A 12,500-nucleotide genomic window follows, 5' to 3' on the forward strand; every position below is an offset into this window, starting at 1 on the left:
AATATATTTTAAATATTTGTAATGATATTTAGATTTTTTTATGCATCTAAAATATTATTTAATTACTCATTAATTCACAGCTAGTGAACTGTAGCGTTTGCGGTCTAAATAGGGCAGTTCTGCGAGGGCGGCTTCTAAAGGACATGAAGTGTAAAGTGATTGATTTAAAGTGAAACCCAAATAGACTCATAGAGCTTAAACATCCACATAACACTCAAACATGAGCTGAAATAGCCCATTTGAATTGGATTAAACTACTTTTTAGTGACACATTTCAGTACTGAATGAATATAGTCTTATAAGTAGACATTTAACTCGAAATAATATGGAAATCGTGAATCCAACCACAAAGCCTGCAGTTTAATTAAATAAAGAGATGTGCTGCACTTTGTCCATCCATGTTGTTTCTGTGTGATGATGAATATACGTGTTTAATAAAATTTCAGAGCTTATGTGGAGAAGTATCTTCTGGAGAAATCCCGTCTGGTTTATCAGGAGCACAACGAGAGGTACGAAAACCAGATGACGGAAAACCATTGGTTTGCTGTTATTATTTAAAGCACATTAATATGATTGTCTCTCGCAGGAACTATCATGTGTTTTACTACCTGCTGGCCGGAGCGAGTGAAGAAGAAAGAAGATCATTTCATCTTCTCAAGCCAGAGGAGTATCATTACCTCAACCAGGTACAGACCATAATCGCAGTGATGATGCGTCGGTCTTTGTTCGTTACGACGTTTCTACGATAGAAAAACATCCTCTAAGCTCATTTTCTGCCCCGTAATCCCTGGCAACACACAGAGCTGGAGGATGCTGAGGCTGTTGCCGGGTGCCGCTGTTGCCATGGTGACAGTCGTCAGCATCCGTATCCGAGGGAACAGACTGCTGGTCGCGTGCAGAAGCCCTCTTATGACTCCAGTCTATTCACACACGCACACGCATGCACACACACTCTCTCACACACACACACACACACGCGCATGCACACACACTCTCTCACACACTCACACACACACACAAATAATTGTGCGAGCAGCTCAGAGGATGTGACACGCCGTACAACTTCCTGTTTCAGCACCGTGATGCCTGGAGTATATGTGTAAAATTCGGCATAAATATTTCTAGAAGGAAAACTCATTGTGTGTGTGAGGATCTACTGTAAGTGTGTGTGTTTCAGCTAAAGTGTCTTTCCTGGGGGTGTAAAACGCATTCATTTAGTGTTCGGCCAGTGAGGACGACAGTTCTAGAAAGTTGATTTAGTGCTGAAATATATTATATATTTTAATGATAGATAATATGTAGACAAAATATTTCACAATTATTTAATATATTTTATATATTTATTCGAAATTCTGATTAAATACAATTTAGTAACAAATAATATATACAAAATATTTTGCACTTTTAAAAAATTACTATCATTAGTTTTTCAGTATATTTAAACTTGTACGTATTTTAAACAATTTACTCAAAATTCTTTAAAAAAAATAAAATAATACAATTTAAAGATAACAAAATGTTATACTTATTTTCAAATGTACTATATTTTATTATAAAATCTTTATTAATGAATTAATTTAATTAATTATCAAAGCATATTTACTGTTGACTGATTTATTTTCCTGGTTTACAGTCACATGATACTGAAGAACACAACTGTTGTTTCAGCATCTCAACTCAAACTATTACGCAGTTGCATCTTTACAAGAAATGACACTTGGTTTGATATTTTATCTAATGCAGAGTGTGTGTGTGTGAGTGTGTGTGTGAGTGTGTGTGTGAGAGTGTGTGTGAGTGTGAGTGTGTGTGTGAGAGTGTGTGTGTGTGAGTGTGTGAGTGTGTGTGAGAGTGTGTGTGAGAGTGTGTGTGAGAGTGTGTGTGAGAGTGTGTGTGAGTGTGTGAGTGTGTTTGAGTGTGTGTGTGTGCGTGAGTGCGTGTGAGAGTGCGTGTGAGAGTGCGTGTGAGTGTGAGAGTGAGTGTGAGAGAGTGTGAGAGAGTGTGTGAGAGTGTGTGTGTGAGAGTGCGTGTGAGAGTGCGTGTGAGAGTGCGTGTGAGAGTGCGTGTGAGAGTGCGTGTGAGAGTGCGTGTGAGAGTGCGTGTGAGAGTGCGTGTGAGAGTGCGTGTGAGAGTGCGTGTGAGAGTGTCAGACTGAGAGTGAGTGTGTGTGAGAGTGTGTGTGAGAGTGCGTGTGAGAGTGAGTGTGAGAGTGTCAGACTGAGAGTGAGTGTGTGTGAGAGTGTGTGTGTGAGAGTGCGTGTGAGAGTGCGTGTGAGAGTGCGTGTGAGAGTGAGAGTGCGTGTGAGAGTGAGTGTGAGAGTGTCAGACTGAGACTGAGTGTGTGTGAGTGAGTGCGAGAGTGTGCGTGTGCGCCTGTGTGTGTGTACGTGTGTGTGTGTGTGTGTGTGTGTGTGTGTGTGTGAGACAGATGATCCTGTCTGCAGCTCATAATCGTCTGTCTGTCTTCCAGATAACAAAGACAGTCCACAGACAGCACTGGGGAAATTACTATGAGACTGAGCTGGTCAGTATCGAGTGTGTGTGTGTGTGTTAGTTCACATCTTCTGTTCTGTGTGTGTATTCTGGGTAAACGACCGAACCTGATTAGCAGCGCTTGATGAAGACAGTCACTTAATTTATTAGTCGACACACAGACAATTGAGTGTGTAGTAAATCAGTTTAACAGCGGCTCTGTTCCAGAACCTAGTGCACTCCCTATCTAGTGCACTCCCTATCTAGTGCACGGCATATCTAGTGCACTCCCTATCTAGTGCACTCCCTATCTAGTGCACGGCATATCTAGTGCACTCCCTATCTAGTGCACGGCATATCTAGTGCACTCCCTATCTAGTGCACGGCATATCTAGTGCACTCCCTATCTAGTGCACTCCCTATCTAGTGCACTCCCTATCTAGTGCACTCCCTATCTAGTGCACTCCCTATCTAGTGCACTCCCTATCTAGTGCACGGCATATCTAGTGCACTCCCTATCTAGTGCACGGCATATCTAGTGCACTCCCTATCTAGTGCACGGCATATCTAGTGCACGGCATATCTAGTGCACTCCATATCTAGTGCACTCCATATCTAGTGTACTCCCTATCTAGACAACATTACAAGACATCACATGTGATCCAGTGCACTCATTCAGCAGTATTGCATACATTTGTCACAATCCCATAATGCACCGCAGCACAAATCCATCCCAGATGGAGAAGTGAGAGAAATGTTGATTATTAATGTACCAAATTTAATGCAAAACTGCTAAGATCAGCAGACTTTAGAAGAGAGTATATAACCTGTTGAGTTTATACTGAGTTCAAACTCTCTCGCAGCGTGGAGTCGCATGAACCATCAAACATTTAATGCAATGCATAAAGTGATAAAGCATAACTGTAGATAAGAGAGGATTATGAGGACATAGACCGCATGTAGACACTGGGTTCTGGAGCAGAACAGGTTTAGTATACGAGTGTGTGTTTGTCTTCAGTGTTTCTGCTGCTGCTGCTGGTGTGTGTGTGTGTGTGTGTGTGTGTGTGTTTCATTGGTCTGCTGCTTTGGCTTCAGGATTCTCTCAAACGCTGTAATAAACGCTGATGTTTGTTGTTGCCACTGTTCATTTGACTCTGTTGTAAGCGTTCAGGTTGGTCAATTTAAGATTAATTAATTTTTCCTGGAAGTGTTTCATATATTTAATGCTTTTTAACAAAAACCTTTTAAGTTTAATTAATTTGCTGCTTTAATCTTTTAAATATATTTTTTATTCATTTCTTTCCTCTTTTTTCCTTTATTTTATTTATTACTTATTACTATATATTTATATATATGTATATGTGTACAATTTTTTTTTTTTTTTTTTTTTTTTTTTCATTTTCTTATTATTTTTTATTTTTTTATTTGTATTTTTTCATTTTTATTTTATTTGACTATTTTTTTTTTATTGTTTTATTGTTTCTTTCTTTCTTTCTTTCTTTCTTTCTTTTTATTTTTTCATTTTACTATATTTCATTTATAGTTTTTATTTTATTTTACATTGTTTAATTTTAAATAATTAATTAATAATATTGTTTTATATTTCTATTTTTTTTTTTTTCATTGTTTTATTTTTGTCCTGTGAAACCTCATTGATTCCTCTTTTTCATGTTTGCTCTCCGGCCACTGAAGCCACAAACGCTTTTTTACATGATTTGTGTTCATCATCAGAGCCGAAAGCAGACACTGGCGCTTCCTCTTGATTCTCTGATTGGTTTAAATCGGTTTGAACTGGATCAACACCTGAAACTGATTCTGAGACTATAAACGGGCCAGAAATCCTGAGATCCAGGAAATAGACACAAAACACACCATTATTAATGATCCAATCCATCATTTTTTTTAAACAATAATTATTTTTTTTTTTCTTTTATTATTTTACTTTATTTTTCTTTTCTTTTACTATTTTATATTGTTAAATTTAACACACCAACACCCAGTCGCTAAAACCAGAGCTGTGAATCATCATTGGTTATTATTAGGGTCAACAGGAAGTCCTGTCTCTCTGACCGCATCACTTCCTCTGCACACTTCTGTTTCTGAGCTGCGGCTTACCTCTCACGCTTTTCAAAAGTCTTCATTTAATGCTCATTATTATGATGTGATGACTGATGGAGGTGTGTGTGTTGTGTTTGGCGCAGGACTGCTTCGCTGTGGAGGGTGAAGACCTGAAGCATGACTTCGAGAGACTCCAGCTGGCCATGGAGATGGTGGGCTTCCTTCCCGCCACCAGGAAACTGTGAGTTTCAAAACAGGCTCTTATATTTAAGGGGCTTTGGAGTTGATTGCTCTGTCAAATCACACACTATTGTCAGTTTTCTTTCCTTTATTATGATGTTTGACTCATTCAAAGATGTTTTTGGCAGAATCTTCTCTTTACTGTCTGCAATCCTTCACCTGGGGAATATCCGCTACAAGAAGAAGACGTACCGAGACGACTCCATCGATATCTGCAACCCGGAGGTGCTTCCCATCGTCTCCGAGCTCCTGGAGGTGAGCCCTACTGAGGCTTGACCAATCAGAGGCCTTTCTCAATTAATGTCCACTTCATGTTGACTTAACATCAGATATTTTATTTTATTTTATTTTTATTTTATTTTATTTTATTTTATTTTATTTTATTTTATTTTATTTTATTTTATTTTATTTTATTTTATTTATTTTTATTTTATTAACTTGCAATGTTTTGATAAACTAAGTCTGTTTTTAATTATTTATTTTAATTATTTAATTTAATGCTTTATGTTTTATTTAATTTTATTATTATTATTATTATTATTATTATTTAATTTTTTTATACTGCCGTCTGTTGATGGTCACCCAACACCTTCCTGTTTAAACACACTGTTGCAATAACACGTTTGATTGACTCTGGCTGCACATTTAATTTAATTTTATTTTATTTTATTTTATTTTATTTTATTTTATTTTATTTTATTTTATTTTATTTTATTTTATTTTATTTTATTTTATTTTTCTTTTATTTTCATTTAATTTAATTTTCATTAATTTAATTCATTTAATTCATTTAATTCATTTAATTCTATTTATTTTTATTTTTTTTATATTATATTCTGCCGTCTGTTGATGGTCGTCCAACACCTTCCTGTTTAAACACACACCGTTGCAATAACACGTTGGATTTACTCTGGCTGCACGAGCCTTTGTACTTTTATGAGCTTTAGTTTCCTTGTTTGTATTTTCTTTTTACAATGTTTTAGTTTATAATAATATTGGTGGAAAGGGTTTTGCCCACCGCAGAAAACACACCAATACACACAAAGCACTAAAACACTTTTTTATGAGAGTTTTCACAGACAAAATGTGGTTTTATATGCATTCAAGGCTTATATAAGGAAACACTTGAACGCTTAGACAAGCAAACGTGTCTGTTTTTCATGAAATTTCCCAGTTTATGCTGTACATCCCAACAATTTATTCACATGGTGTCCAAACACAGATTGATTAGCAGAGTAAAGCGTTAGATTTAGAGTAACTGTCAGAGAAATGTGCAGATCTCATGGTTTGTGTTTGTGTTTGATGCCCAGGTGAAGGAAGAGATGCTTTTCGAGGCTCTGACGACACGCAAGACGGTGACGGTGGGAGAGAGACTGATTGTGCCGTACAAACTAGCTGAGGTGAGACTAAAAACACACTTCAACACACTTCTTCTCACCCCTGAACTCACACACACCTTCTGCACGATGCTCAAGAAACCTGGATAATGCTGATGTGATCGAGAACGGTCGTCTTTTTACGGAGTATTATAAAATCTTGACTTTTGTTTAAAGTTGTTGTGTTTCATGTGCAATGGACGAATCTCTTCATGCTTTACACACACACACACACACACACACACACACACACACACACACTCTATCTCTCGGTCTCATCTCACTTCCTCTTGTGGTCTTATTTTACTCCTGAAGACTGCACGTTTCCTCCTCAGACTGTGTGTGTGTGTGTGTGTCTCTGTGTTTGTGTTTGTGTGTGTGTGTGTGTGTGTGTGTGTATGTGTGTGTTTATAACTCAGTGGTTTATCTGAAAACCCCAGTGCTTCACGAAACAAACACACACACCTTTCCTGTAATATTTTGAGTTTCTCCTCCACCATTTCTGAGTGTGTAATCATAAATGTTAAAGTGTTGTAAATAATGAATCATGCTGGGGGTGTTTTATATAATGTTTCGTCCCTCCTCCAGAATTAGGCTAAAAATAAAACAACAAATCAATAATGCAGGAGTTACTTCTGCAACACTGGGCATGAGGTTGTGTTATATTATGAAGACAGTAAACCTTAGGATTCAACGTCCTTGAGTCTCTGAACAGCCAATCAGCTTCGCTGTGTCCCAGCATGCCCTGCGACACGAGGCCCGTTTCTCGTTTAGCTTCTCTTACAGGACGTCAGAAACTGGAGAGTGGGGAGAGAGTTTTATGTGTTTTGGCCCGTGCAGGTTCAATAAGCAGCGTTTTTGGCAGCTTTCATCTGCAGCTTTATGGGCTTCACACATGCTGAAGGAGATTTGTGCACCGCTGGATGTTTAAATCATCTGACTCTGAGAGACTCTGAGAGACTTGGACTCTGGGAGACACTGAGAGACTCAGAGAGACTCTGATAGACTCAGACTCAGAGAGACTCACAGAGACTCAGAGAGACTCAGCGACTCAGACTCAGAGAGAATCAGAGAGACTCAGACTCAGAGAGACTCAGACTCTGATAGACTCAGACTCAGAGAGACTTAGACTCTGATAAACTCAGAGAGACTCAGAGAGACTCAGAGAGACACCGTGAGACTCCGACAAACTCAGAGAAACTTAGACTCAGAGAGACTCAGAGAGATACTCCGAGAGACTTCGACAGACTCCGAGAGACTTAGACTCAGAGAGACTCAGAGAGATACTCCGAGAGACTCCGAGAGACTCCGAGAGACTCAGAGAGACTCAGAGAGACTCCGATAGACTCCGATAGACTCAGAGAGACTCAGAGAGACTCGGAGAGACTCGGAGAGACTCGGAGAGACTTAGACTCCGACCAACTCAGAGAGACTTAGACTCCGACCAACTCAGAGAGACTTAGACTTCGACAGACTCCGAGAGACTTAGACTCCGAGAGACTCAGAGAGACTCTGAGAGACTCCGAGAGACTCCGACAGACTCCGAGAGACTTAGACTGAGAGAGACTCAGAGAGACTCTGAGAGACTCCGACAGACTCCGACAGACTCCGAGAGACTTAGACTCAGAGAGACTCAGAGAGACTCAGAGAGACTCAGAGAGACTCAGAGAGACTCCGACAGACTCAGAGAGACTCCGACAAACTCAGAGAGACTTAGACTGAGAGAGACTCAGAGAGACTCTGAGAGACTCCGAGAGACTTCGACAGACTCCGAGAGACTTAGACTCCGAGAGACTCCGAGAGACTCAGAGAGACTCAGAGAGACTCTGAGAGACTCTGAGAGACTCCGAGAGACTCCGACAGACTCCGAGAGACTTAGACTCAGAGAGACTCAGAGAGACTCAGAGAGACTCAGAGAGACTCAGAGAGACTCAGAGAGACTCCGACAAACTCAGAGAGACTTAGACAGAGAGAGACTCAGAGAGAGACTCTGAGAGAGACTCCGACAGACTCCGAGAGACTCAGAGAGACTCAGAGAGAGACTCAGAGAGACTCCGACAGACTCCGAGAGACTCCGACAGACTCCGAGAGACTCAGTTAGACTGATTTTATTGTTCGTATTTGACCTTTATTTTTCCTTAAGCGTCGGCTCTCAGCGCTGCAGTTGTTCACACTGGACTCTATAGATGGACAAACATCATTCTCTTCAGATGTGTGATGTGTGATGTCCAGTGAAGGGTGTGAGACAGTAGTGCTCATGTTGCTGGTGTCTGACGCTCGTGTGTGTGTGCAGGCGGGGACGGTGAGGGACTCCATGGCCAAGTCTCTGTACGGCGCTCTGTTCGACTGGATCGTCTTCCGGACCAATCACGCGCTGCTCTACAACAAAGACCTGGAGGACTCGGCCAAGGTACACACACACACACACACACACACATGACTACTGCTGTATATTACTGTATACTACTGACTACTGTATATATATATATATATATATTAGTGCTGGGCAACGATTAATCGCATCCAAAATAAAAGTTTGTGTTTATATAATATGTGTGTATAATTATTTTGTATATATAAATACACATACATGCATGTATATATTTAAGAAAAAATGTGTTATCTATATATAAAATATTTATATTTTTATATAATATAAATTATATATAAATATATATACAGTATTCAAATATTAATTAAATGTATACATATAATAAATAAATAATTATACACAGTACACACACATATTATGTAAACAAACTTTTATTTTAAAAGTTATATAGCACTAATATATGTGTGTGTGTGTGTGTGTGTGTTCATTTGTTTACTCATTTCTGATAGTTTACTGGCTGATTGTCGTTCTCTAGCCTTTCATAAGCCGTCCTGAAAGTGATAATGTGGTGAACTGGCGCGTGACGTGATCCTGCATCATGTTCCCAGTTCTCCCACTGATATATGTGTGGTCCTGATCACGGGTGTCGGTGTTTCAGATCCTGTCCATCGGGGTGCTGGACATCTTCGGCTTCGAGGACTACGAGAACAACAGCTTCGAGCAGTTCTGCATCAACTTCGCCAACGAGACGCTGCAGCATTACTTCAACCAGCACATCTTCAAACTCGAGCAGGTAAAGCAGCCTCACCTCTGACTCTTACTGTGATCATTACTGATGTTTGCTGAGGCGCAAGTCATTATTAATACACTTCATAGCGTATAATACAAGCGTTCCTGAAGGATCTCAATGCGGATTCAGCTTTGAATAGAGCGAGATTGTGCTTTGTTCTTTGAGTATAAAGCAGTAGTTCATACAAAGAAGTGCACTTTTCTGTGAACTACTCTTCAACATCAATTTGTTTGTTCAAGCATTCAGTTTAGTTTTATTACGGTCTAATCTCTGATATTTATCACTGCATTTGAGTAGTCAGATTTTGGCCTCATGTTTGATGTTATGAAATTTATCCCTATTAATATTTGACTGTATTACAGTAAAAAAAAAAAAGTTGATCATGTGACGGGTTAGAGTTGATCATGTGACGTTGACTCTCAGGAGGAGTATCGGTCGGAGGGCATCAGCTGGCACATGATCGAGTACATCGACAACACGGCCTGCATTAACCTCATCAGTAAGAAGCCCACGGCGCTGCTCCACCTGCTGGACGAAGAGTGCAAGTGCGTCTCAGCCACATTACACAACACACAACATATCTGTGACCCTGGACCACAGAACCAGCCAAGGGTCTTTTTTTATTGAGATTTATACATCATCTGAATTACATTATAAGCTTTCCATTGATGTATGGTTTGTTAGGATAGGACAATATAAAACTATTTGAAAATCTGGAATCTAAAAATCTAAACATTGAGAAAATCTCCTTTAAAGTTGTTCATTTATGTTTGCGATTGAGCTGCATTCACTCACAGAAATACGTGTTTTATATATTTACATATATTTAATTTATATATTTATATATTATATATTTAAATTTCTTCATGGAACATGATCTTTACTTAATATCCTAATGATTTTTGGCATAAAAGAAAAATCGATAATTTTGACCCATGCAATGTATTGTTGGCTATTGCCACAGATATACCCGTGCGTCATGTGACTGGTTTTGTGATCCAGGGTCACATATGACTCATTGCAGTTTTGCAGTTATCATATATTGGAAACATTATCATATTATGTTATCATAAAAAATGATCATAATTAATGACTTAAGAGTTTTAAAGCTTTCAAATAATGTATATTTCTTCAGGGATTAATGAGAGTTGATGTTGGTATGTAGTTTTCCGCAGGCGTCTAATCAGACTCTGCTGGACAAGTTCAAGCGTCAGCACGAGGGCAGCGCGTTCATCGAGTTCCCGGCCGTCATGGAGCCGGCGTTCATCATCCGCCACTACGCCGGGAAGGTCAAGTACGGCGTCAAGGTCAGGATCTGCGTCTCAGAGGATCAAACCTGCTCTCTGCCACTGAATCAAATATAAAAAAAACTTTTAATCTCTCAATTCTTACTTTTAATCTTTCAATTGCGAGTTTATATCTCAATTCTGAGAAAAAAGTCAGAATTGCAAGTTTATATTTCACTTTTGTCTCAGAATCGTGAGATATAAGCTCGCAATTACATTTTTTTATTCTGTGGCGGAAACAAGCTTCCGTGTGTGTGTGTGTGTGTGTGTGTGTGTGAGAGATTAAGTAGTAAGCATTTGCATATGTTTGTACACACACACACACACACACACACACACACCACTTCCAGTGACCTAATTCTGCGATTTAATCTGATTGGTTGGATTGGCCCTCGGCTACGAGTGTATCTGGAGCACATGTTTGGCAGAGAGGGTTAAATCTACACACACACACACACACACAAACACACACACACACACTGTGTTTATAGTGTTCACTGAAAGTGTTTTCAGCAGATGCGACAGTATCAGTGTTGATTATGAGAACAGCTGCTTATTTATTTTATTTTTTTTAATTTATTTATAATTATATTTGTATTATATTTATATTTATTATTTATACAATTATATTAATTATATTATTTTGAAGTATTCTTGTATATTTTCCGTTATAATTTTAGTGAATTTTTTGTTGTTGTCATTTTTTACATTATTTGTCCATATAGTTTTTATTAATGTTAGTACAGCAGTTACACTAAATTTAAATAAGATGTTGCCTTGGCAAGTAACAAAAAAAAGTTTAATTTTATTATATTTTCAAAAATGCTTAAAAAAAAAATAGTTTTACTTATAGTTACCTATAATAACCCTAGTTTATTAGCATACTAATCTGACTATTTTACAGTATGCATGATAACTATGGAATGGAAAAATACACTTTCCCTTAAAAAACTGTTTTTATCCGATAGCCCTTTTTTTCTCTATTGTACATATTTATTATTATTTTTCATTTTTTTTCATTGTTTACATTTTGTACCATTTGTTTATGTTTATATTTATGTTTATATTTAAATATTGAATGTCATTTACATTTACACATGCATTTGGCAGATGCTTTTATCCAAAGCGACTTGCATTGCATTTCAAGGTCCACATTTACACTCTTATTAGTTCTTGCTTCCCTGGGACTCGAACCCATGACCTCGGCGTTGCAAGCGCTAGCGCTCTACTGTTAGAGCTCCGGGAAAGTGATAGTCGTCATGAAGCTGAGAGATGTGAGATGTGAGTGTTTGTCCCGCAGGATTTCCGAGAGAAGAACACGGACCACATGCGTCCTGATATCGTGGCTCTGCTGAAGAGCAGCCGTAACGCGCTCGTGTGCGGCCTGATGGGACTCGACCCGGTGGCCACCTTCAGATGGGCCGTGATCCGCGCCTTTTTCCGAGCGCTCGTCGCCTTCCGGGAGTCTGGGACACGGCACACGGAGAAGAGGACGACCAGCGGTGAGTGACAGCACTTACAGTCACACACACGTGTTCACACACCTTCAACATTTCTCACAGTTTATTCGCTATAGTTTAGAAAACGGTAATAAAATATGAGCAGAACTCAGTTGATATTTGACTGGTTTTGTCCGTCCTTCTGTTAGACTGTCTCACACATGAATTATGTTGAATATCTGTCAGCTGTTAAATTTAACTACACAATTAGATAATACCAGTTTAGCTCAACCAGTGACCAAGCAATGCTTCATTGTGTTCAGTCTGTGTGTAAAAAGAGCATTAGCAATTAAAGAAAACACACTTCAGCAAAACATGATCAGCTCAAAGTGTCTGAATCATTTATGGCCCCAAATGTCACTGGTAGTCACTGAATGAAGAATTATTGGGTATAATATGTCACAGTTTACTTTATTCTGCTCTCCTCACTTACATAAATGAACTATAGTG

At 38.8% G+C, this 12,500-nt stretch overlaps 1 protein-coding gene across 6 annotated transcripts in view; it reads left to right on the forward strand.

Moving 5' to 3' along the window:
• Positions 1-12,500, forward strand: part of myo9ab (myosin IXAb) — a 91,582-nt gene that overhangs the window by 38,750 nt on the left and 40,332 nt on the right. For all 6 annotated transcript variants that reach the window (XM_084094421.1, XM_084094422.1, XM_084094417.1 and 3 more), the window contains exons 4-14: positions 447-509; positions 587-686; positions 2,468-2,521; positions 4,671-4,768; positions 4,896-5,022; positions 6,078-6,167; positions 8,437-8,553; positions 9,134-9,268; positions 9,689-9,810; positions 10,431-10,572; positions 11,852-12,053. In XM_084094421.1, coding sequence (XP_083950547.1) covers positions 447-509; positions 587-686; positions 2,468-2,521; positions 4,671-4,768; positions 4,896-5,022; positions 6,078-6,167; positions 8,437-8,553; positions 9,134-9,268; positions 9,689-9,810; positions 10,431-10,572; positions 11,852-12,053 — 1,250 coding nt within the window. The remainder of the gene's footprint in view (positions 1-446; positions 510-586; positions 687-2,467; positions 2,522-4,670; positions 4,769-4,895; positions 5,023-6,077; positions 6,168-8,436; positions 8,554-9,133; positions 9,269-9,688; positions 9,811-10,430; positions 10,573-11,851; positions 12,054-12,500) is intronic.

Source organism: Abramis brama (genome assembly GCF_963993115.1).
Source record: "Abramis brama genome assembly, chromosome: 20".
Classification (NCBI taxonomy): domain Eukaryota; kingdom Metazoa; phylum Chordata; class Actinopteri; order Cypriniformes; family Leuciscidae; genus Abramis; species Abramis brama.